This window comes from Genypterus blacodes, unplaced genomic scaffold (genome assembly GCF_046128005.1).
Source record: "Genypterus blacodes isolate CSIRO-AG114 ecotype Tasmania unplaced genomic scaffold, CSIRO-AGI_Gbla_v1 ptg000247l_1, whole genome shotgun sequence".
Lineage (NCBI taxonomy): Eukaryota > Metazoa > Chordata > Actinopteri > Ophidiiformes > Ophidiidae > Genypterus > Genypterus blacodes.
The window spans coordinates 84,677-110,000 of record NW_027467043.1 but is presented as its reverse complement, the minus strand read 5'-3'; the positions used below and the strand labels follow the sequence as shown (position 1 = coordinate 110,000).

Genomic DNA, 25,324 nt, shown 5'->3' with positions numbered 1-25,324 from the left:
CGGGGATCCTGCTGCTCTGCTCTGCTCGCCGCTCTGCCAGAGTACACACATGGGGTGTACACACACGGAGTATACGCACGCACGCACACACACACACCCACACGGCGTACGCACATGAATGCACACAGCTGGCAGGTCGAGCTGCAGTAATGTGAGGAACCTGTTTTCCACCAGTGAACTAATAAATAATCACTAAATGTCAACACGCAGTTTGACAGAGAAACATTCACTCCGTGTTTTCTGTGCTGAAGGCCAGCATTCATCTGCGCTGCCGGAGTGTCCTTGAGCCAAACACGCAGCATGTTTACACCCAGCAGAGCTGGACACTCCAAAGACCAAACATTTCTCTCCAAGTCGCCATAGCAACCAAATGCCCCCTCTATCATTTGGACTGGTTGATCTTGGCCTCAGTGGTGGGAGGTTTTGGTTTACAGGCTGGATGAAGCGTCTCTCCTCTCTGCTGCCATCTGGTGGAATCTAAGTGTTAATACAGGACAGGCAGGCTAAACGGTCTGTGGCTGAAGGCACAAAACTCAAACTCTGCTGAAAAACTAAAACAGAAGTAGATAAAAGTCCATCAACATCTTTTGAGTTATCCTGCGCACAAACACAAAAACAGGCATAACATATCCTCCAGGACAGAGGTATGAGAGATTTAAAAAGCGTCTCTAATCTGATGAAGCAGTCAGATTGTGGAGTGAATTTAAGTCTGTAATAAGGATTTCAGCGAATTCTGTTCAAATGTTCTTTAAAAAGTGTAAATAAGTCAAACACACTGCAGCTCAGAAGCAACTAATTATTTTTAAAATGTAACATAAATGAAATAAAGTATTCTTACCTGATGATCAGCCTGGAGGCCTGTGAACATCTGGATCCTCACAGCTGGATCACCTTCAAATGCTTTACTTCAGAGGGCAAAATCTCCTCAAACTCCCATCAAGCATCAAGCACCGAAGTCTATAGATTCAGTCCTCATATACATTTCATGTGTTCATAACAGATCAACCATCTGAGTTTAATGTGCATTGAGACGAACGACAACAAGTTGAGCCTCACTGTCACTCAACTGAGCCTCAGTGTCTCTGCTGCTTGCTCATCTCTGTCAAAATGTCAAAACGAAAGAAGAGATTCACGAGTATCAGATTACAGATGTCTATAAAAAGGTGATCTTTATTTAAACCCAGAGGACGATGTTACACACGTACAGTACAACAGAGTCACTGAGCTTTGACTGGCAGGTAAAACAAGTTTAGATTTCATTTCCATTTCTCCAGGGCTACAGGAAATGACTTCATCCTTTGGGAATGAATTCAAATATTACACCACTACAGTGTACTTAAACTACACACAAATGCAGATAAACCAGAGGAGACAAAGGAAATATAGAGCGCTGGACACGAGCAGAATCCAGAGCGAATCGCAGGATCAAACACAAAATGTAGAAAACATCAGAAAGTTCACTCCTAAAATCTCCTGAAGCCTTTACAGAAAAAGGACCAAAGTCACAGCTGCTGAATAGAAATAAGAGCGAGCGGCTCCAGAGCGGCTCAGGCGACTCTGGCAGAGGTATCTACAGAGAGTCCCGGGCTCAGGCGTACATGTCCTCCCGGTCTGCGTTGTAGATCTCGCCCTCCTGCAGCGAGGCAAAGTTCAGGAAGTGAGAGGGCCGGTGCACCTCGTGGTAGAACTCCTTAGGGTTTGCCAGCTGCAGGTCGTACTTCATGTTGGGGTCGTGGCGAACGCCTGAGGGCAGAAACAAGAGTGTGAGACGGGGACTTCAGGAGGAATCTGATCCAATCCTCATCTATAATCTACTATTTATTAGTAATGGAGTCCTCAGAGCTTTTATTGCAGCATTCATTTCTAAACAAAGCTCTGTCTCCTCACCCATGAAGTTGTAGTTCCAGGAGACCTGACCAGGCACCATGAAGAAGCCCAGGAAGCGGTCAGACAGCAGCATCTGCACCCTCTCGTAGTGGGAGGGCAGGTAGCCTTTAGGGTTGTTGCCCTTGTCGGTGTTCTGCCGGCCCCACTCGTAGCCGCTGGGCGTCAGCTTGTAGGCCGTGAGCGTGCAGGAGCCGGGCGTGAAGCTGAGGAAGAGCAGGACATGATGAGGGTGAGAGAGGTCATGGTGGTAAAGCGGTGACTGTGACGGAGGAGAGGCGTCCTGATTCTTCAGAGGCATCAAACAGCTGAGTGGAGAGGATTCCTACCTGCAGGTGATGATGATGGTCTTCTCTCCGTCCCAGGAGGGGTTGTCTGCCATGACCTTGGCGTGTGTGGTGACGTCCTGGGGGGAGAGCTGAGGAGACTCGTTGGGCTGCGTGTGGATCCAGCCAAGAGGTTCCATTTCCTGTTTAACAAAGAGAATTTAAGCGTGTTATAAGGCGACATAGACGAGAAACTGGAAGCGATGTGCTGTTCTGTGGGACAGCTGGGCTCTCACCTTCAGGTACTCGTGTCCAGGCAGCTGGTTGGGCAGGTGGACGGTCTGATGCGTCCCCCACTGTGGCACCATGACGATACAGCGGATCTCCTTCACCTGAGGGTTGTCAGGGGGGCTGGTGCCGTACAGGTACCCTGCAATCTGGATCAAGAACAGAACACAAACAATACATGAGCATCTCCCTGTTAGGACGGAGGTATGGCTCTGCTGCAGATATCATGTTCTACTGTAAGGCTCTTCCCTTGTGGTGGTGCAGTCTTATGCACTTGTACGAAGCAAAGGGCCTTCAGCACCATGAACACACACACACACACACACACACACACACACACACCTGAGCTCTCAGATCAGAGATGCAGATGAACTTCTTGAGGACGTTCTTGGGCAGGATGTAGGTGTAGCCCGTCTCCTTGATGTCATCAGACGACACGTAGATGTGGTTGGTCCTCAGGTGGAGGTTGGCAGCAGAGATGGCCCTGGGAGAGGAGGAGGAGGAGGAGGAGGAGAAGAACATGAGATGGAAACTTAACATGCCAACGTAAAGACCGACTGACAACCCAGCAACTTCACCACGGCCTTCACATTCATCTCCTCGTACCTGACCCTCCATTCAGTCTTGGAGGAGAAGGTCTGGGTCTCATAGTTGGAGGTGGTGGAGGTGATGATCTCGTCGCCGTGCTTGTTGACCGTGCGTGTCTGCGTGGCCGTGAGCTGCGACTGCTCCTTGGTTTGCTTCTCGATCTCGGCGATCTGCTGGCGCTGCTGTGAGGGAGCGGAGATCTCCATACCCAGGATGATGTCACGGATCTCAGACTGGGTCAGGGAAGCCACGTTCACACTGGAGGAAGAGGAGGAGGTTACTGTCTGCTCAACACATCAGCATGGATCCTCTTCACACCACACACTCTCCTCTATCCCCTCATTCTGCCTCTTACTTGTTCTTCTTGCCGTAGTCGGCCAGGATGAGATCTTTGAGCTGCACCTCCACCTTGATCCACTCCTCGTCAGTGAGAGTGGGCCAGATGTGGTGGGGCTCTGTGATCGTGGTCTTGTCGGGCTTCAGGATCACCTTGGCCCGGTCGTTGTTGACGTGAAGAGCTCTGAGGATCAGGATGAGTCGAGAGAAGGCCTAGAGATGGAACACACACACACACACACACACACTACTTAAACAGGGATAAGATGGAGCACACTCCATGTTTAGAGAGCAAATCAGCTGAGGGGCAGATCAACAACAGATCATGGAGTGTGACTCACTGTGTAGGAGGAGATGGTCTTCAGCCAGTCGTCGTACAGGTTGAACAGAACCATCTGAGGCTCTGTGGCCTTCAGGATCAGGTCACCAAACTTCTCCACCTTCAGACAGGCCTGGAAGGGGAGCTGCAGCTCTGAGCCTTTGATCACGATGTTGGGGAAGTCGAGCAAGTGGACCTGTGAGGACAGGAAGGGTTCAGGTTACACACTTTACCATCAGAAATGTTCCATCTGCATCTTCAGCTTAGGACTCGGGCCTCAGGTCTAAGGTCAGGACTAAGGTCAGGACTAAGGTCTCACCTCCAGAGGGTCCAACATGCCCTTCCTGGTCACAATGATCTGTTTGGGCTGCTCCTCCACGGGCAGCGAGCGAATCAGAGCAGCCACTTCCTCAGCTGTCTTCCACTTGGCCAGCTGCAGAGACAAAGAGACGATGAGGTCAGATCCTCAGGGAAGGAACAGATGAGGGGACACATCGTCTTCAATCAACACACAAACAGAAGGGTGAACGATGGCGGACCTGTCCCAGACGTTTCTGCCCCGCCCACACAGAGGTGTGGATGATCTTGAGGAAGAGCTGGCCGGTCCTGGGGTTGAAGATGAAGATGGCTCCGTTGATGGGCTTGGTGGTCAAGTTTCCTTCAAAGGTCTGAGAGAGAGAGAGGAGGAAGAGGACACATGAGACTTCACTCAGTCTAGATTCATATGATATGGAGAAGAGAGTGGAGCGTTCTGCCGTCTCTCACCTTGTGGATGGTGACTCTGTAGACGTTGGTGTCGTCTACGAACCAGATGATCTGGTTGGAGAAGAGCTCCCCGTAGTTCTGAGAGGACAGGTACGGCTCAGTGGGCTCTGAGGAGTACAGCTGCAGACCTTTACGGATACGCTCCCTCAGCACGTACAGGGCCGGGTTGGCCTTCATGATCTTAGCCATGGCCTGCTGGATCAGAGGCTTGCTGCCCGGGAACCAGTTACCATAGGCACTGCAGGAGGACAGAGGGGTCAGGGGTCAGGGGGACATTGGGGCTCTTGACACACGTTTCTTCTGATCATCACACATAAACAAATCCCCCTGGGGAGGTCGGAGTAAATCCTCCACTGATCAGGAGCCGGTTGAACCTCTCAGCTCCACTCTGACTCACTGCAGATCCACATACATGTTCAGGCTCTACATGTTACAGAGCAGCAGCGAGGCTTTCACACTGGCTTCTTAACAAACTTGTTGACGACAACACACTGATGCTAAGATCCACACCACGATGTCAAACACCATCATAGACCTGACAGCTCTCTACTGTGAGTTAGTGTCATGGAGGGAAGAGAAACAGAAACCACATTTACAAAGCTCATCTATAAGAGTGAGTCCAAAACTTGTATGTCACTCACCTGTGGAGGTTGTAGGCGAGGTCGATGGCGATGAGCACCCCGGTGGGCGAGGGGTAGATACTCATGTTGTCGGTGGTGTAGTCCAGGAACTTGGCTCTGGCGTAACGCTCGATGTCGTGGGAGTCGTAGTCGCCCCAACGCAGCTGGATGTCGATCCAGTACTTCTGAGTGGTGGTGCTGTCCATCACGTCCCTGAGAGACACGGGAGGAGGGACACAACGGCTCAATACACTCAGTCAGTGTGTGTGTGTGTGTGTGTGTGTGTGTGTGTGTGTGTTTGTGTGTGTGTCTGTAGGTGTGTGTGTGTGTGTGTGTGTGTGTGTGTGTGTTTGTGTGTGTGTGTGTTAAAGTCGTACTTGGAGTCTGCGAGCAGCGAGGGCCGGGAGACGTTCCACTTGTACGAAGCAAAGAGCAGAATGTCTGCACAGGAAGAGTTCATCTTGTAGGACTTCCTGGGGTGGATGGTTTCCTTCTGCACCGTCTCGATCTCCAGAGCGTCCAGCTCCTGATCAAACACCTGAGGAGAGAACACGCTCAGTCACTCTACATGCAGGAACAGAATTGAAATGCCTGTGGCCCAGTCTGCTTTCTCCTGTCTCAGCCTCTACAGGTCATAGCTGAGCATCTCTGTGCTGTGGTCCCTACCTGACACAGATCCATGACGATGCTCTCGTGGATCTTCTGCCACAAGTGAGCCCTGAAGATCTGAATGAGGGAGATCTTCAGCGTGGGGATCTTTCCGTGCATGAAGATGCCCGTCAGGTCGAGCTGCACCTGGAAACCAACGTACACCTGCAGGAGAGAGGAGGGAGAAGGGATGAGTCACTGCTCTGCTCTATGGAAACATGAAGACATGATCTGATGTCAGGTCTGCTCTCAGGACTGACGTTGGCTCTGTTGATGGTGGGAGACCACCAGAGGGTGAAGCGACGGTTGGGGATCTGGTTGAGACCGGACCTCTGGGCATTGGTCAGCTTCTTCCACTTCATGGACTCCTCAAAGCCACTGGCCTTCTCCCTGAAACACAGAGAGACAAAGGTCAGACACCACTCAGCTACAGGACATGAGGCTCCAAGACACAAAGGACACGGGGCAGAGACACGCGGGGCAGAGACACGCGGGGCAGAGACACGCGGGGCAGAGACACGCGGGGCAGAGACACGCGGGGCAGAGACACGCGGGGCAGAGACACGCGGGGCAGAGACACGCGGGGCAGAGACAGTCTTGTTTTGGTTAATAAGGGCTGAGATGATGTTAGTTCATTCCCGCACACACCGGACCACAACATAGATCCTCTCCAGTCCTCAGAGTGCTGAGTGGAACGTTAGATGAGCATTAACATCATAAAGGTTCTGTTTAATGCCGGGCTGCAGCCTTTCATGAATAATGGAGCCAGATGAAGTCCGAGTGCTCTCACCAGAAGAGACCCTCCCATGTGGGGAAGTATGTGCCTTTGAAGAGTGTGTGTTCCAGGATGCCCTCCACTCCGCCCAGGGCCTGGATCATGTCTGTCCTGTAGTTGTTGAGGTTCCACAGCTTACCGTCGTGCCTCTGGTGGGTCCACCAGAACGGGTTCTGTTTCAGCACCTGCACACAGAATCGCAGAGGAGTGAGTACATGAATGAGTGAACGTCTGCATGCTGACAGCAGTAACTCAGCTCTCTGTTTGGTTCTGTACCTGGTACTGTTTGAAGTCCGTCCTGACTCTCCAGCCTTTGTCATAGGCCAGCGTGTGTCTGTCCTTCTGGAAGAGTGTGTTGATACGAGGGATTCCTCTGTCCCAGGAGTCCTCCAGGTCCTCCAGGGTCAGACGCCTGGCACACAGGAAGCACAGGGAGGCTATTTGCTTTGTCTAGTTTCAGCTCTTAGATTGAACTCTGAGACCGTTATGACATCATGCCCCCTCCTAACAGAGCGTGTTCCGTGTTGTACCTGTTCTGGGCGATGGCCTCCTGCCTCTTGAGGGCGTACTCGGCCCAGACCCTCTGGGAGTCGATGAACTCGCTCTCCCAGGGCTGGATGTAGCGGTACAGGTTAGGAATGAGCTGATCCTCCTCGTGGCTCATTCCTGACCTGAAGTGTGTGATGCCAACATCCGTCTGCTTGGACCATCTAGAGGAGAGGAAGAACAATAGATCAATCACTGAGGCTCAACAGCTGAATGAATCTAAGCGGGTCAGGTGAAGCAGGGGGACTGAGGCTCACCTGAGGTCAGACTGAGGGATGAGCACGTGGCCCATGGACAGCATGCCCAGGCCGCCCAGCTCTTTGGGCGTGTAGAACACCACAGGGGGGAAACGACTGGGCATCTTGGAGTTCAGACCGATCTTGATACGGGTCTGGATCTTGTTCTCACACTTGACCAGCAGGTCCAGGAGCTCTTGTGTGTTCACCACCGCCTCACGGAAATACGTCATGAGGCCGATCAGAGCCGTGTTCCATTTGTTCACAATCTGGAGGAGAGAGGAGGAGGAGGAAGATCAGACCGGTTAGACTGAGTCGACTCCAGCTGAGGGTTGTGGGCTCGGTGTGTGTGTGTGTGTGTGTGTGTGTGTGTGTGTGTGTGTGCTGACCTTGGTGAAGGTGGTTGATCCTGAGGCCATGAGGATCTGACGCACTCTGTTGTGGAAGCGCTGCATGGACTCATCGTCCACACGCAGGAAACACTGAGCTGTTCTCTCTTTGGTGACCTGACACACACAGAAGAAGAGTTAGACCAGAGGAAGGAACAAGAAGGAAACAAGGGTGCTGTGATGTCACCTCCTCACCTCATTCTGCAGGTTCCAGACGCCGTCTTTGTGGGTGAACTCCTCGTAGCTGGTGCGGCACTTTGGCAGGATGCGGCACTCGAAGCCGCACATGTTGAAGAGCAGGTTGGGGTTGTCTTTGCTGTAGACGGACACAAAGCTGTTCTCCCATTGGACGGTGGTCACCGACCTGGGCAGGCGGTTCTTGATGTCCCAGAAGACGGCACGGCCACTGGAAACAGGAAACACAAACTTTAATCCCACATGAAGGGAAGTAATGCTCAACTCTTACGCTCTCAGGCTCACCGGTGATCAGATAACAACACACACACACACACACACACACACACACACACACACACACACACACACACACACACACACACACACACACACACACACACACACATTAAGACTGATCCAGCACACACTCACAGATTCACATCGTGCTTCATCAGCCTCATACGGGCGTCGCGGGGCCAGCACTTCTTGTTGTTGTAGCCCACAATGTTCTCGTTGTTGGGGTCGGGGTGCTCTGTCAGGTACCTCTGGATCAGGTCTCTGGCTTCATCAGCTGAGAACCTGCAAGGGCCAATCACAGAGCAGCGTTCATTAGCTTCACTTCTCTTTATCATGCATGTTGTAGAAGCGTCTCAGCTCTCAGTGAGATGATGTCACCTGAAGAAGATGTGGATGCGGTCGATGTAGCGGCAGTACAGCCTGATGGGGTGAGCGCTCTCCGTCACCGTGTCCTGGAAGCTGAGGAAGTCGTTTGGCATCTGGGGCGGCCCAGCCATCTCGCTGGCCCGGTGCAGGCCCAGCACCAGCAGGTCCATCACCAGGCCGTAGTACTGCACGATGAAGGAGGCGAACTGGAGCCCCCGGATGATGCCGTACGAGTTGGTGTGGTTCATGTCCTGCACAGAGACGCGATGAGACGATATCAGTGACCTTTAACCTGCAGTCAGGTCTTTACACACACACACAGACATCAGGGCCTGAGAGCTCACCTTGTAGTTGATGACCACGTTGTTCTTGGCCGTCATGTAATCAGCGATGTTGTGGTCCACGATGAGACGCAGCAGCCTGTTGAGCAGCGTCAGATCGATCTTCTCGTACATCTTCTCATAGCGAGACTCCAGCATCACGTTGCATTCTCCCTCCGTCGTCTCCCACACGTCCTGCAGGTTGTTGATGCCTGAGGAGGACAAAGAAAAGATTCAGATCCCCGGTCAGGTTTAGAGAGAGGAACACGATCAGACCCTCTGCTGACGGCACTCTGAGCTCTGACCTTGGCACCACTTGTAGACCAGCAGCGGCGGAGGTTCTGTGTCGGCAGGTTTGATCCAGGGGGGGAAGAGGCGTCTCTTGTCCGCCTCGTACCACAGGTACTGGTCCAGGTAGGCGTCTGTGATCTTCTCCAGGGGCTCCACGTCGTACACAGGCACCAGGTGGCTGTACAGGTCCATGAACTCGATGCCCACCTGAGGGAGAGTCAAGTCAGGACATTGGCTGAGGTGGAATTTGATAGAAAACGTTTACAGTATCGACAGAAGTGCTAAACACAAACTGTTTAACAATCATCTTCTTCTTTAGTGTCTGAACGGTGCAGACCGACTGCAGCAGCAGCAGCAGGCGGTGATTAAAGGCAACATTCATCTTCATATTCCTCTAGTTGTTACGCACAGGCAAGCAAACAATGCAGGTGCGCCTTTGTAAAGAGGATTTCATCTCACACACTCATCTAACCTCATCTAACCTCATCTAACTCATATCTGTTCTTTTCCTCCTTCCTATAATCACTTCAGACGCACAGACAGGCAGTAAACCGACTGTTTGTCTCCCTGTTTGTGGTCTGTGTTGTATTAAAGGTGTGTTGTTGTGTGTCTGACCTCTTTGAAGGCTCTCTGGGTGAGCAGGTGTCGCTTGATCCTGGACAGAGCCTCGTGAGGATTGTCGTAGGCCTGTTCAATCAGACCCAGCTCCTCCCTCTGAGACTGGTTCAGACGGGACTTCACACTGAGGGGAAACAGAGCAACACAGACAGAGTGAAGCAGGAGGAAACATAACCAGGGGTCAGTCTGAGTGACTGAATACCAGGAGCTGAAGTGTGTGAGGTGGAGGGAAGTTCACCTGTAGGCCTCTTTGAGTCGCTCCAGAGCCAGGATGAGCAGCTTGGTGTCGTGTTTGTAGGACAGAGGAGGGAAGGGAATAGGAGAGAAGCGTCGACTCTCCAGCCAGTGAACAGTGGTGGTGTAGATGGCTACGGCCTCCTCAGCTGTGATGTACGGACCGTCCTGCAGGAAACACAGCACTCAGTAAACAAACGGCAACATGTGGAGAGGCTGTGCTTCAATGATGATGATGATGATGGAGCAGCAGGTCTTACCTTCAGGTAGTTATGCTGCCTCTCCTGCTCAGCCTTCAGGTACAGACGGGTCAGCCTGCCCAGGTTCTTCTTGCACACCGTCTTGTCCACAGTGGCTCCACGGCGGATCCTCTCCCTGTTGTAGTGAGCCGTGTTGGTCCACCAGTCGGCCTTGGCCTTCACGTAGCGCAGGATCATGTTCTCTATGGGAGTGGGCAGGCCGGGCACCTGGAGGAGGAGGAGCAGGGAGGAAGATACTTTATACTGAAGAGCTCCTCATGAGTGTGTGGACCAGCTGCGTCTTTCCACTTCACTCTCACTAAAGGCTGGTGTGTGTGCGAGGTCACTGACCTTCCAGGGGATGTTGGCCTTCCAGCACCTCCAGGACTCGCTGAGATGCTGCAGGATGGTCCTGGCTTTGTTCTGCTTGATGCCCTCAGGCATCATGTCCAGGATGTCGTGCATCACGGCCGCACGCAGCTCCAGGTCAAAGTGAGACTCCACACGCTGCTTGGTCACCGTCTTGGCCACGCCCTTGGAGTGACGTCCTGAGGGGAGAAGCAAAGATGAGCTGCTGCATCAACCACTCAGGTCCTGATCACTCAAACATCTGACAAGTAGCATGGAGAAGACAAAAGGAGAAGCTTGTATATGAACCTTCAAACTGCCTGGCCAGCAGATTCCCCAGCCAGCGCTCCAGCAGAGGGGTGATGCCCCTCATGAAGAAGAGCCAGACCCTCCAGCCTGGAGCCCAGAAGCCACAACCGGGACCTTTCCCAACTGGACCCTGATCAAACACACATAAAGAGGTTTCAGTTACAGCTCAGCATGACTTCACTGTGTTCCCCCGGTGAACTCAGTGGAGATGAAGTAAGTGTGTGTGTGTGTGTGTGTGTGTGTGTGTGTGTGTGTGTGTGTACTCACTGTGTTGAACCTGTAGTAGATGAGATGCTTCAGGTCCTTGCACATACGGATCTGTCTCATCAGCTTGTACTTGTAGCGGTACATTCCTGTCAGCTGGCCCACGTGAGCAAAGATGTACTGGAGCCCGTCAGACAACTACAACAACAAGACAATACAGAAACCTTCATGATGAAACAATCACACACAGCTGTGACTCAGTTTAAAAACAACAGCGTCTTGTTGTTGTGCTCATTAAGCTGGAGGCAGAAGTTCTTCCTAGTTTAATAATCATCTTATTCTTCTTCTTTAGTGTCTGAATGGTGCAGACCGACTGCAGCAGCAGCAGCAGCAGGCGGTGATTAAAGGCAACATTCATCTTAATATTCCTCTAGTTGTTACGCACAGGCAAGCAAACAATGCAGGTGCGCCTTTGTAAAGAGGATTTCATCTCACACACATCTAACCTCATCTAACTCATATCTCCTGTTTTCCTCCTAATAATCACTTCAGACGCACAGACGAGACATAGACCGACTGTTTTTAACCAACTGACTTCTTGTTCTGCGACATTAAGGTCGTGTGTGTGTGTGTGCAGATCAGTGTGACAGCTGTGTGACAGGCTGAGGTGTGAGAGCTGCACAGACCTGGAAGGCGTCCACGTTGCCCAGCCTGTACTGGACGTGGCTGTCCACCACCAGCTTGCTGAGGCGCAGCACCTCTCTGCACAGATGGAAGGCGTTACCGAATCTGGACTTCTTACGCTCCTGGAGATCAGAAACAAAGACAGAACTCTGGGTCAGCACCGTTCACCAGATTAACACTCAGCTGCTGTTACAGAGGGGAGGATGCTCTGAGGCAGCACCTTGGTCGTGAGCGTCTTCACAGGCTTCAGGTTGAAGTTGTAGTCCAGATGCAGGTAGTTGAGGTTCTTTCGGTGGATCAGCAGATTCAGCATGTTGTAGCCCTGTCGGCACACCTGCAGGCCCACTTCCACCCAGTCCAGCTTGGTGGACTGGAAGAACTTGGTGGCCTTGAAGGAGCGGAACAGATACCTGGACACACACACACACACACACAGGGGATCTTCATGAGACTGGGTGATGAGCAACAGAGCTCCAAACAGAGAAGGAAGGAAGGGAGAATCAGAAGTGAGTGTGTAGAGAGAAACCCACCTCTTCTTCTGAGCCTTGGGCGGTCTGTGCTTCAGAGCGTTGAGGACGTAGTACTTCAGCAGTTTCTGGTAGGAGACGCGCACCTTGACCGGCTGTCCGGCGGGGCAGTGCTCACGATACCTGGGACAGCACACACCTCCATGTTAGTCACTCCAGGAGGATCAGTGTTGTAGTAAACAGAGATTTTCCTTCATACAGAGATCAGCGTCAGGATGTTGAAGCTCTTCACTCACCAGTTCTTGATGAGGGGAATGTCGATGGCTCGCCTGGTGCGGCCCGAGCGCAGGTTGAAGGGCCGCGGCGCCCAGAGCAGAGCGATGCCGTTGGCTGTGTGGTCGGTGTAGAGCGGCGTCTCCTTGAGGAAGGGCTCCACGTACTCAGGGAGCTCAAACTCCTCATCGTCATCAGGCAGAGGCTCCTGGCTCTGAGGGTGCAGGAGGAAGAGGAAGAGGGGTGAGGAACTCTAACATGGAGCAGCGCAACGAAACTGGCCGATATTGGTTTCTAAACATGTTTTACTCTAGTTCATAAGAGAAAGCAGGCAGTGTCTGAATGATGAGAGGCCGACTGCAGCTGCAGCCAGAGAGTAAAGACATCATTCATCTTAATGTTCCTCCAGTTCTTACGCACAGGCAAGCAGAACAATGCAGGTGCGCCTTTGTAGGAGGACTTTGACAAGAAGTGAGGCTGGTTTTCAGATTTGTTTCCTTTTAACTTCAGCCCAACAGAACCAGAATAAAGAGACAGAACTCAGATCCTCTCCCGGTCAGTCGTACCTTGACAGAGTGTCTGTGTGAGATGGGGTTGATCAGAGGGTCAAAGTAGAACGCTGGCAGATCTGGATCCTCCGTCTTGATGAACACCACATTAGGTGTGTGGTACCTAAGGAAGAAAAACTATTCAATCATTGAGCAATGTACTGAGGCTAACAGCTTAACGGGACTCAGCATTGTTTCTTTCTCCTCCTCCTCTTCCTCTCTCACCAGGTGAGGTGGACGTGGTGCGGCAGGTTGTTGTACAGGTAGGGGAAAGCGATTTTGTACTCCGTCCTGATTGGCTGCCTGATGATGATCTTGTTGATGTCGTTGAACTCGTTCCAGTCTTCATCCCTGAGGCAGAGAGAAGAGGAAGAGATCATGGAGAGGAACTTCACACGCTTGGATCGAGATGAATTATGTTTGTCATATTCACAAGTGTGTGTGTGTGTGTGTGTGTGTGTGTGTGTGTAGTAAAACAGGGAGGAGTGTCCTTACTGCAGGTTGATGTCCCTGACCAGGGGCTCAAACTTGGGCCCTCCAGGTATGGCCATGTTTAAGGCCTTGGAGGTGAAGAAGGCCTTGAGGTCAAACAGATAGAAGTAGTTGAAGTCCACCAGATCTGTGAGCAGCTGGTTGGCCAGGCGGTAGAGTGTGGACATCATGGGCAGGGTGAACTGCCAGCGCCTGTAGGTGGTGCCGTTCACAAACCTGAAGAGGAGACACACACACCGTTTACACCCTGATACACACAGCCTGTAACAGTAAACCCCTCAGAATCATAGAAACCCGTCTCCATGGCGTACTTGGCCGTGTCCTTGAGGGGCTGGTGCTCGTAGAACCACTCCACCACCGAGCCGTCCTCCTCCGTGTCCAGCTCCATCTGAATGGCCTCCAGCGGCTCCACGTCCAGGATGTTGTCGGCGTAGTCCAGCGGCGGCTCCTCGTCATCAAACGGAGGGAAGCGCATCCTCTTAAAGTGCCGACGGTCACGCTTCTCACGCCGCATCATGATCCACATGGTGCTGAGACAGAGAGGAACAGGGATCTTTAGAGTGACAGGACTTTCTCAAACACTGATGTTTACATGTTGTTTCTTCTGTTAAACTCCTTGACTGAGCTCGTTCTGTGTGAAACATAATGTCAGAGTGAAGCATGGAGCTCTTACCCCCACTGGGCGATGTAGACGGGCTCTATGACCCATGGGATCTCGTTGACGAAGGAGATAGCTCCAGTAATGTGGTAGAGGACGGGGACGTCTCTGATCTGCTCCCAGGGCATGGGCATGTTCTCCAGCAGCTTCAGCACTGCGTGGGGCATGTACTTAAGAGCTCTGAGGGGAGGAGGAGCAGGGAGGACACAACATGAGATTACAGGCTACAGATATGCTAGGCCAACATCACAACAGTCACTGAGGCCGTTGCTGCTTAAAGCTAAACGTTTCTCTGCCTCTTACCCGAGGTAGACCCTCTTGTCATGACGAAACTTCCTGTTGGTCATGTCTCCATGGTCCCTGATGATCTTGCGGACATGTTCCGGTGGCATGTCTTCCTTCTGAGCATCCACAAAGCCAAACTTTCTCTTCTCTGAGTAACGCTTTGCCTGCAGCTGCTGCCATTTCCGAGCTGCAGAGTTGTAAGAAAGACAATAAACAATGATGAACATAACGTCAGATGTCAGTACATCTATGTGCCGTGCTGCGTGGAGAGGAAGCCATCGTACCTTTCTCTTGCAGCTTCTCCTCAGACATGAAGTCGGGCACGGGCGTAGGTGGAGGGACGCCAGGTGGCATCCCAGCAGGCGCCGGTCTGTAGGGGAAGGCCGCTGCCATGGTGCCTTAGAGCTAAAACACCATCCAGAACAGAACAGACATGAATAACGCAGCTCAGGTTACATTACTGTGTCTGCATGATCAACCAACACACTCACATTATTAACTCTTAACAATAAACAACTAATACTAATAATCAGTCAGTGTGAATGAATGAAAAATGCAGCCCACCCATGATCACTCCTTAGCTGTGTGTTCTGATCCTGTCCCTGCTGCTTCGCTGAGAGAAATAGGCCTGAATGTCCCAGTATGTTTATGACTTTTATGTTCTGTTGACTGAATTATAAAAGCCCCAAATCTGTCTTTCTAAATGTGCAAACTTTCCCGTTGAGATTCCTACCTACATCATTATTCCAGTCGTTAAGATTTTCAAAAAGATCCTAAAGTGCTTCAAAGACGCCAAAAAACTCCAGAGGTCCAATCAACCCGTATATATATTTTAAACTCTTTTTATTAACGGATTTTATTTCACATTTCCACTTCTTTATTTATAACATCACTTAAGTTTTTGCCCCAGTTGTAAAACACTTTGGGTAAATTTAGCTAGAGAAGTTTAACCCAACGGAGGAACTCTTGACATAATTTTTTTCACGGCCCACGCACCGACAAGTTTAGATAACAAAGACTTTTAACAGAAACGTTGGCAGAGTTTGGTTCACTTCCCGGCGCATTCATTCGGCTAATGCTAACTAGCTTAGATGAACGGCTAAAAGAACGAAACAAATTGTACTAATAGCAAATCAAGTCCCGTTGCTGCCTGCAGCCCCTTTGATATCTCGGTCGACGCTACATAAACTGAACTTTATATTCTATTTGATCGCATCATTTCACATCCCGCTGTAACTTAGCGTCCCGGTGGCTCGTAGCCGCTTTAGGCCATGTGAAGACACACGCTCAGTTAGCTTAGCAGCTAGTGGCTAAGCGCTAACTAAGTACAGAAACAACCCTAAGCGCACAGACTCGGTTACCTTCAGCCTTTGGATAAAGTTTGTACGTAGCAGGCGGCCGTGTCGCGCACACCGCAGCTACCACAGCATCTCTGTGGGGACGAGGATGTGAAGGTTTAGTCCTCTTTCATTCACTGTTGTGTTGTACTCTTCTCTGCCGCACGCACGGAAAACGACGGCGGCTTCACGATGCACGTAACTCAACGGAACTCACAGAGGATGTACGCCGGAAAGGAGGACGTACGGCGGTGTAACTCGCGATTCTTACGTAAAAAGATAAGCAAACGTTGGGAAGGCGCAAAATTGCAAATACCCGGATGGTCGAGCTTTCCGGTTAAGTACTGCCACATGCAGGGCTGGAATAGTCATGACACCTTTACGCACCAAACTCATGTAATATCACCATAAGATAGGATAAGATAAGATAGGATAAAAGTGTATTATCCCGAGGGAAATTACCAACAAACAGTTACAGTGCAGTGGAGAAGATGTTTATGTGTTTGTAACGTTTACAAGCTCATCTTACAGCGTTTTCTGATCTAACTTTACGACAGGATATCAGCTTTTTATTACTTTTTATGTTTTGCAATATAGATACTATCTATCTATCTATCTATCTATCTATCTATCTATCTATCTATCTATCTATCTATCTATCTATCTATATGATGTATGTACGGTGGCCGAGAGAGCTCATTATATGCGAAGTTTGAAAACCGACACCGCACGTACATCAAGTTACCATGATATCCGTTGCGTTTCTTCGATTTGCAGCGTTTCAGTTCATGTTGCGTGTGTATCGTTAAATTGATGTATGGGCGGCGTCGGTGTTCTGGTGTTGCGCATGATGAGCTCTACCGGCCACCGTATTGTTATGAAGCAAATGCGTTTCTGGATTCCAGCTCTATCAGGGAGAGACAGGGACGATGGCGACCTGCAACTCAGATAGACACGCTGAAGTGAAGGTACATGGACCAGCACACATGATCGAGACTCATCAAGGGTGTAGGTTCATGATTTAAGTGCATAGAAAGCTGCACATTAGAACTCTGACGTCACATTCACACACTGATCCTGTAGCGCCGAACACGACTTTACATGCTGCTCTCATTCCAAAGGTTACAGAGGTTTATTAAGAAATCCTCCTGTCAGTCATTAATAAGAGTTTATGTTTAAGAACATTAACAAATAGTTACATTTGAATGATTCCATATGCAGTATTTGTGGTTGTTCTGAATATTGATCATGCAAATAGATTTATAGTTAACTTAGTTTTGGTGAACTCTGCATTTTATTAAAAAAAAAAAGTTTATTGAAAGTATAATATTATGGAATAATAGATTAAGATTATTCTCATAGTCAATAATAAAAACTTTTAAACACATTGATCATTTAGCTTATAAATCTTTAATACAGAAAAGGAAGAACCAGCAAATGTTTGACCTCTTTACTTGATTCATTTGTAAAAGGATGAATAAATGATCAATCAGGATCAGATTAATCAGGATCAGGTTCATATTCATGTGTTTAGTTTGTTTTTGTGTGATTATAAAGCGAAGCTGCAGTTTCAGCCTCATGTTTCCTTCCTGCAGGAATACTATGGCAGATACCTGGAGTCATCTGCTGATCTGCAGACCAGCGCCTCCTCCTGCAGCGTCTCCTGCCACGTGCCCAAGGCAGCCAGAGAGGCACTGAGCCTGGTTCACCCCGAAGTCACCAAAAGGTCTCCTCACCCTTACCTCCTCTGCTGCTGGGGTGGGAGCAGAGGCGGGTGGATGGGCTGATAGGGGCGGCAGGAGCTCAGTTAAAAGGGGACTCGGCTTGGAGTGGGCTCTGGGGTCTGGGGGCTCTGGGCTTGACATGAGGGTGTAGGGGTACGAGGACAGAGCTGTGGTTTTGTTTTTCAGGTTCTTCGGGTGTGGCCTTCCTTTCCCGGCGAAGCTGGAGGGCTGCAGGGTCCTGGACCTGGGCAGCGGCTCTGGCAGAGACTGTTTCGCCTTCAGCAAGCTGGTGGGACCTGCAGGACACGTCACGGGGATCGACATGACAGAGGAGATGGTAAGGACGCGAGCACATACACACACACACACACACATACACACAGTCCTGACCTGCACACCGGTTGACCCTGTGTCTCTGCAGATCACAGCGGCTCGTCAGTTCATCCCGTATCATCAGGAGAAGTTTGGATACGATGAGCCCAATGTCAAGTTCGTCCAGGGGTTCATGGAGAAGCTGAGTGAGGCCGGCATCCAGCCAGACTCCATGGATGTTCTGCTGTAAGCTTTAGGCTCATTGATCTAATATTGGAAAAGAAATATTACAGATTCCCAGATTCCCACACACACACACACACCTCATGCATTGTTCTGCTGTTCTGTCCAGGTCCAACTGTGTGATGTGTCTGTGTCCTGATAAGAGGGCGGTGCTGCAGGAAGCCTATAACGCCCTCAAGGTGATGCTGCTGTCTTCTTCTTCATGGGACTTTAGTTGTGAGGGTTCTGAGCTCAGAGTTTGAATCTGAGTATCATCTGGGCCTGACCCAGCACAGACAGAACCACAAACCCAATGAACTTCTGTCAGACATCATGACTTCTCTCTCATTCTACGCAGGAAGGAGGTGAGCTGTACTTCAGCGACATGTACGCCAGCAAAGTGATTCCTGATCACATGAAGAGCGACGCTGCTCTGTGGGGTAAAATCTGCTTCCTTACAACGTTTGGTAACCATGACAGGACGGACAGATCTTTGTCTTACTCCAGATATATGACATCACCATCATCTGTTACTACAAGATAGAAAGATTCAGAGTGAAAATTAATTTACTACATGAACTGGAATATCATTGAAGTTTTAATGTACATAGAGACATAAAGGAACCAAATTCAGACTCAAGACAGGGAAGATTAGAAAGCAAGAGTACATTCATTTAAAACAAATGCTGGTCTAAAGTTAGTCTGGGGTCAAAGGGCAGGCAGGTTTAAAGCTACAAAGGATACAAAGGTGATCTGGGAGAGAACAAACAGGCCACGTCGCTCTGCTGACATCTGGTGGATAAATGGAGAATGGCAGGTTCTGCTGTATTCGGTTTTAAGTCAAAACTTGAACATTTCTCCCTTTAAAATTCCAATTTCTCTGAGCGGTTGGTGACCCAGTAAGGGTTCAGTCCTGCACCTTTCCAGTAGGATCAGTTGAGATGTTCCACTGTGAGCTGTGTGGAGAGCAGCGTTCTCAGATGTAACCTTGATGCTTGTTTCCTTGCAGGTGAAGGAATGGGCGGCTCTCTGTTCTGGAAAGACCTGATCCCATTGGCTCAGAGTGTGGGCTTCACCACTCCTCACCTCGTCTCTGCCAGCCACCTTGTGATCTACAACAATGAGCTCAAAGCCAAAGCAGGTAAGAAGGAGCCGAAGGCCCCTGAGGACCTGAGGGAGGACTGGACTTCTTCTTCACTTTCTGCTTGTGTTTGCTCCTGCAGGTGACATCAGCTACGCCTCAGGCACCTACAGGCTCTTCAAACTGCCACAGAGCGCAGCCCAGTCTGCAGCCAGAGCAACCTACCTGGGCACTCTGCCAGAGCTTCCTGACACGCTCAACTTTGACTCCTCCCACAGCTTCCAGGTACAATCCATCACTTACAGGGAAGGAAAGTCAAAAGGCTAACATGTCAAACTCACACGTCTCTGCTTCTCTTTGTTGATCAACAGGTCGGTGTGGAGGTCGAGGTGAGCAGGGAAATGTCAGCTGTTCTACAGAACTCACGTTTCTCCCCTCATTTCAAAATTCAAGCTCTGGACGGATCAGAGGTCAGCTCAGAGTCCACCACACAGGTAACGCTTTTATTTTGGAATATACTGAAACAGTAAGTCATGCTATTGTTGATCCAGTTTTAAACGATCCTTTTGTGTGTGTGTGTGTCTGTGTGTGTGTTCTCCTCAGTTCTGCCACCTGAATCCGTTCCTGCTGGCTGACAAACTGGGATCTTCGGTGACCAAATGCTCCAAGACAGGAAATTAAACAAGCAAACAATCAAACCAGCAGCTGAATTAGAGTCTGGAGCCTCAGGAGTGTGTGACTGCTCCTCTGTTAAACTCTTCTTCTAGACTTCCAGTGTTAAATCTAATAACTCAGTAGCCACGTTCATTATAAGGATCAATCAGTTTGATCACACAGGTAGAACAGCTGTGTGAAGCTCCAGTGACAGAACGTTACATTCCAGAGAAGAGTGTGTGTTCATCCTGCTGTTATTAACTAGCCATAATGTTAAAGTCTGAGAGCAGCAGCTGAGAACGCTTTGATGATTTAAACAACATGTGAAAGATTAAAACCATTAAACAGGAAACAGAATCTGTGCTTATTGTTTTCTGTTGTGAAGCAAACGATGAAAGCTAAACTCTGAACTGAAGATCTGCTCGTCATCGTTTGGGTTCTGTGGAGCGATAAGCCGCCTAATTCAGTAAAGGTTCACTTGTTGCTATGGCAATGGTGCCTGATTGGGCAGTGAATGGACCGATCCAGTGTGTCAGTGGAGGGGGGCGGGGTCTAGGGGCGTAGCGGTCGGCAGTCCATCAACATGTTTACATCTGCAGCCAACTCAGGTCAGGATCTCTGCAGACAGACAGACAGACAGACAGACAGGTGTGTGTGTTTACATGAGTGTGAGTCTTCTCATGCAGCACAAACCTTCATGATGTTGTGATGATGTCACTCACTGAGCCTGAGCCTTTGTCACCGTCTGGCCTGCAGCCATCAGCTCAGCCAGGCGAGCCACGGCCGGGTCGAACATCAGACTGGCCGCCGCAACCACCGCCTCGTCTCTGTCAACCAGGGAGAGACGCAGCCAAGTCATATGTGTGTATGTGTGTGTGTGTGTGTGTGTGTGTGTGTGTGTGTGTGTGTGTGTGTGTGTGTGTGTGTGTGTGTGTGTGTGTGTGTGTGTGCGCGTGTGTGCGTGTGCATGTGTGTGTGTTGCAGCAGGAGACACTACACGGCTGCTCACCTCAGATAAAAGGCCAGGAACTTCCTGTCTGCCACGCTCCCCTTGAAGATGATCTCTGTGTATCCGGCGCCATAACCTGGAAACAGGAAATGAGTTTGCTTATTATTGAGCTTCCAGGTCCACACATCAGACAAACGTGCAGGGTCAGAGACATTAGTGTGTGTGTGATCTCCTAACAGGAAGTGAGCCCCGCCCTGTTCTTGTCCTCAGAGACACCTGCCTGTGTATCGGATGCTTTTTCCCAGCAGCACGGTCCAGAAGAACGGCACAGACTGGAGCTTGGTTGGTTTGTTCAGCATGTTCAGGGCAGCGACTCGACCTGAGGAAGAGGATACACAGAAGACGATGAAGATGATGAAGATGCTCCTTTGAACCAATGAAAGAACCACAAAGCGGCGTCTCCTTAGCGTCTGACCGTGAGCTTGTGACATCTGCCAGTGACCTATGTTAACCCTTTGACCTCCACGGATGGCCAGAGGGAAGGAGGTGACATCACCAGCAGCAAACACATCTGGAACGTTGGTCCTCATGAACTGAGAGAAGATAAGAAGTAGATGTTTATAAATCAGGATAAGCAGTGAATCACATGGTGTGTATCTGACTTCCTGTTACCTCGTCAACAATCACAGCTTTCTGATCCACCGCCACCTGGCTTCCTGCCAAAAAGTCTGAATTGGGAATCACACCTGCGGAGCAAAGAGTGTCACTGTCGAGCAGGCGGGGGATGAGGGGAAACATCTCAACGTAACATCACCACGGCGACCAGAAGGCCCAGAGAGCAACACCGTTACTCACCAACGCCAACAATCACAACATCGGCCTCCAGGACCGCACCGCTCTGCAGCACCACGGCCTTCACCTGAGACACACACACACACACACACACACACACATACACACACAGTGAGCATCCAGTGTGTGTGTGCTTGTGTGTGTGTGTGTGACCCTCACCTCTCCGTTCTCCCCTCTGAGCTCTGTCACTCTGTCGTTCATGTAGAATCGCACGTTTCGCTCCTCCAGCATCTTAAAGAGGAGAATGTGTTAGCGTGTTAAGGTGGCGTGTTAAGGTGGCGTGTTGAGGCCACATGTCAGAGACGCCGTGCGGCCACCATCTTACCTGCATGGTCATCTGGCCGATCTCAGGGCCCAGCGTGCGCTCGTACGGGTGAGCTGCAGTACCGACCACAGCCACACGGGCGGCTCTGTCTGATAAGTATGACGCAACCTCCATACCTGTCATTCAAACAACACACAGGGGGCGGGGCTAAATTATATCATAATGTATTATCAAAAGATTCACAGCCCTGAAAGAGTCAAACACACACACACACACACACTGTAGAGCAAGCTCTCCCATAGTGGACGCTCTCCCATAGAGGACGCTCTCTTATAGAGGACGCTCACCTATGAAGGACGCTCCCACAATGACGGCGTTGCGTCCCTGGCAGGAGCGGCTGATGTGTTGGGCGTCTTGTTGCGTCTGCAGCAGCTGGACGCCCTGCAGGTCCCAGCCGGGGCAGGACAGCGGTCGAGCTCTGAGCAAAAACAACAACAACAACAACAAGATTCTGATGTGAGAACTTCAGAGGCTTCTGTTGACCTTAGAGGATCAGAGTGGATCAGACTCTGACCTGCAGCCTGTAGAGACCAGCAGCTGATCGTAGCACTGTGAGGTTCCATCGCTGAGCTTCACCTCCTTTGCGCCTGGATTCACACACACCACCTGTAACAGAGCAGGTGTCTAGGTGAGGTCGTCCTGAACAAACACGCACGTCACAAAGCGTTTCCTGTTTCCTTTTTCCTCTCCTCACCTCCTTCTGCGTCCAAACCTCGATGCCAAACTGCTGAAAGAAGTCGGCGGAGCGAAGCAGGACGTCGCTGCTGTCCAGATGCATCGCCTGTTAGGAAGTAACACTGTGGGTTAGTGTGTGTGTGTCTGTGTGTCTGCTCTGTGAACTCTGACCCCTGCTGGCCTCATGCTGCATCTAGACTTCCTGCTGATCTTCAGTACACTAAGGTGAAGCGTTCTGTGACCTCTGTGACCTCTCACCTTACTCAGCTTGGGTTTGTCAAAAGGAGGCAGAGCGTCTTTGGTCACCATGACAATTCGACCCCGGTAGCAGTTTTGTCGCAGCGTCTCGGCACAAACCAACGCGGCCGGACCTGCAGCCACAAAACTCAGGGTCAGGTGTGGTGTGTGTGTGTGTGTGTGTGTATGTGATCATCCCGGTGTCACCTCCTCCTATGAGCAGGACAGTGTGGGTGCTGTCCGGGGCCACAGTGCACATCTGTCTGACCCGCCTGGTGACCTTCAGAGCCTGAGAGAGGACACACAGAGACAAGCTGTGTCATGTCCGTCACGCCCATCACGCCCGACACGCCCGACACGCCCGACACACCCGACAGCTAAAGACACACAACAGGCCCTACAGGTTCATGGGTTTGATTCTTACGTGCTTCTTGATGGACACGAACACGTTTCCCTCCTCCACTCTGACCTGGTGAAGGACAAAAACATAGAAGAAGAAGCTTCAACACAAAGAAACCTCACAGAATCAAACAAACCACTTCCTGTGACATCATACTGAGAAACGCTGAGTCAGCACTGAGGTCTGACCTTGTAGGTGGGCAGAGAGTCCAGACCGGGAAACTCCTCGATGTCGCCGGTCCTGACGCTGAAGCAGGCGCCATGGAAGGGACACCTGAGCCTGTCCCCCACCAGAGCGCCTGGGACACACACACACACACACACACACACACACACACACACACGGATGACAGTTATAGTCTTTTAACTTCTTCAGTCTGATTCAGTCTGTTTGCCTCCATAGAAGTCTTTCCAGTGTGTGTGTGTGTGTGTTCACCTTTAACCAGGGGAGCATTATAATGGGAGCACTTGCTTCCCACTGCACTGTACCGACCCTGGACACGGACCAGCAGCACTTCCTGTTCCCCCACCGTCACTTCCTTCATTCTTAACACACACACACACACACACACACACACACACACACACACACACACACACACACACACACACACACACACACACGCGCGCGCGCATCAGATCACAGCTGGTTGAAGACAAACCTGGTCTCTGCTGCAGCCACAGACTTACTGTCCATCTGAGAGGTCAGACTCCTGGCACACCAGAGCCGTCACCTCCTCCTGCTCCTGCTCAGCCTGGCAGGGATTCATATCTGAAACACACAGGGGACATTACACATCAGCACACACACACACACACATCCTGGGAGCTTCAGAGGGCTGCATGCTGCTGTGTGTGTGACATAAATGAATTAACTGCAGTGACAGTCAATACATCAATGTGATCACAGTGTGTGTGTGTGTGTGTGTGTGTGTGTGTGTGTGTGTGTGTGTGTGTGAGAGAGTAAAACAAAGTTTTCTTTGTTCTTCTTCAAATTCATCTGTACACAACAGAAATAAACAAGTTTGACGAATTTGCTGTGACAAACAAACATGAGAGTAAACAGTAAACATCTCTGCTCCTCTGACTTCAGATTCTAACAACAGTTTGATCAGCGAGTTATTCAATTATTTATCAGTCCATTTTTTATTCTCCTTCATCTCAGTCCTTGATTTTAATGTTTAATGTTTGACATTTGCTCTCACAGCTTCAAACGAGCCAAACGCAAATAAAAGGACTAAAGAAGAAGAGAAACAAACATGAAGCAGCGCGCAGAATACAAACAGCGCCGTGTTTATGACGTCAACGCCATCAAATCAGTGATCAACTATCCAATCTGAGGGGATAACCGAGACGAGACTGCGGAATATTAATGTTAATGTCGATCAGTCAGAGCAGCACTCACCGTCTGTCCTCTTCTGTCCTCACCGGGAACCAAACGTGGGACTTTGTGGACCACGTGACTCAGAGCAGCGTCCTGTGATGCTCGCAAACCCCGCCCACAACCGCAGCGCAGTCATGAGCCCGGCACGCGGATGCGCGCGCACACACTTGTGTATTAATTTATCCAAACAATTAAACTGAGCAAGTTAATAAAAGAGCTCGTTAGAGCAACAGACAGGGTTTATTCTTTACTGTCGCTCCTTGTTGCCGTTTGTTGTAGTTTATATTTACAGCGTTTAGGCTCACACAGGATCGAGGTACAAACTCGTCCGTTAAACGTTCAGTAAGCACGGAGTGAAGCTTCAAACTGTCTGATTGACAGCTGATCAACAGAATCACACTGATCAATCACTCATCGTTCAGGTCACGACAGGTGCAGTGTGTGCTGGTAAAGTGCAGCTCGCTCCCGTATCCACCAGAGGGCGCTACCACGGCCCCGCTACAGAGGGACAGAGAGGAGAGACAGAGGAGAGAGCAGAGACCCACAGAGGAAACCACTCTTACCTTTCGTTTCCCTCCCGTAAAACACAGTAAGAAGCCGTCTGAGGAGATGACACACACCTCCACACACACACGGAGTGTTTAGTTGCCGGTTCCTCCTGGAGACGTTGCAGGACTCCTGTCTGTTTCACTACAACAGAAGG

At 50.4% G+C, this 25,324-nt stretch overlaps 4 protein-coding genes across 5 annotated transcripts in view; 1 reads left to right on the top strand and 3 right to left on the bottom strand.

The window, feature by feature from the left end:
• Positions 1–72, bottom strand: part of rilp (Rab interacting lysosomal protein) — a 4,852-nt gene extending 4,780 nt beyond the window's left edge. The window contains exon 1 of the mRNA XM_076171362.1: positions 1–72. This exon is cut by the window's left edge and continues 503 nt beyond it. The gene's annotated coding sequence lies outside the window, so the exon portion shown is untranslated.
• A 1,066-nt stretch (positions 73–1,138) lies between these two features.
• prpf8 (pre-mRNA processing factor 8) lies at positions 1,139–16,000 on the bottom strand. Its single transcript, XM_076171355.1, has 43 exons — positions 15,832–16,000; positions 14,755–14,875; positions 14,489–14,657; positions 14,201–14,365; positions 13,839–14,057; positions 13,531–13,743; positions 13,261–13,386; positions 13,054–13,159; positions 12,511–12,701; positions 12,278–12,397; positions 11,968–12,157; positions 11,750–11,869; positions 11,127–11,261; positions 10,860–10,989; positions 10,554–10,750; positions 10,224–10,430; positions 9,968–10,131; positions 9,727–9,853; positions 9,126–9,318; positions 8,845–9,032; positions 8,513–8,751; positions 8,270–8,416; positions 7,856–8,066; positions 7,661–7,777; positions 7,293–7,540; positions 7,020–7,199; positions 6,766–6,901; positions 6,505–6,674; positions 5,975–6,104; positions 5,733–5,879; positions 5,444–5,604; positions 5,088–5,279; positions 4,447–4,684; positions 4,221–4,349; positions 4,001–4,114; positions 3,704–3,877; positions 3,382–3,575; positions 3,045–3,284; positions 2,781–2,922; positions 2,447–2,587; positions 2,214–2,353; positions 1,888–2,090; positions 1,139–1,743 (listed from the first exon to the last, which is right to left on the bottom strand). Exons 2-43 carry the CDS (start codon positions 14,861–14,863, stop codon positions 1,589–1,591), a joined length of 7,017 nt encoding a protein of 2,338 aa, XP_076027470.1. The 5' UTR covers positions 14,864–14,875; positions 15,832–16,000; the 3' UTR covers positions 1,139–1,588.
• Positions 16,001–16,657: 657 nt separating this feature from the next.
• Positions 16,658–20,177, top strand: LOC143016834 (arsenite methyltransferase). Its single transcript, XM_076171365.1, has 10 exons — positions 16,658–16,775; positions 17,403–17,533; positions 17,718–17,868; positions 17,953–18,089; positions 18,196–18,265; positions 18,424–18,505; positions 19,075–19,206; positions 19,289–19,431; positions 19,518–19,640; positions 19,750–20,177. Exons 1-10 carry the CDS (start codon positions 16,737–16,739, stop codon positions 19,825–19,827), a joined length of 1,086 nt encoding a protein of 361 aa, XP_076027480.1. The 5' UTR covers positions 16,658–16,736; the 3' UTR covers positions 19,828–20,177.
• On the bottom strand, positions 19,921–25,319 carry LOC143016833 (apoptosis-inducing factor 3-like). Of its 2 annotated transcripts, none has more exons than XM_076171364.1 (19): positions 25,185–25,319; positions 23,928–24,009; positions 23,674–23,783; positions 23,427–23,536; positions 23,263–23,307; positions 23,046–23,127; positions 22,860–22,972; positions 22,621–22,707; positions 22,441–22,532; positions 22,214–22,344; positions 21,927–22,042; positions 21,761–21,832; positions 21,605–21,668; positions 21,422–21,495; positions 21,225–21,342; positions 21,030–21,128; positions 20,810–20,885; positions 20,523–20,627; positions 19,921–20,418 (listed from the first exon to the last, which is right to left on the bottom strand). In XM_076171364.1, the coding sequence occupies exons 2-19, from the start codon at positions 24,005–24,007 to the stop codon at positions 20,388–20,390; spliced, it is 1,605 nt and encodes a 534-aa protein (XP_076027479.1). In that variant the 5' UTR covers positions 24,008–24,009; positions 25,185–25,319; the 3' UTR covers positions 19,921–20,387. The 2 variants fall into 2 exon arrangements, with proteins under 2 accessions (XP_076027479.1, XP_076027478.1); XM_076171363.1 differs by lacking the exon at positions 25,185–25,319 and adding an exon at positions 24,643–24,707.
• Between the last annotated feature and the right edge of the window lie 5 nt (positions 25,320–25,324).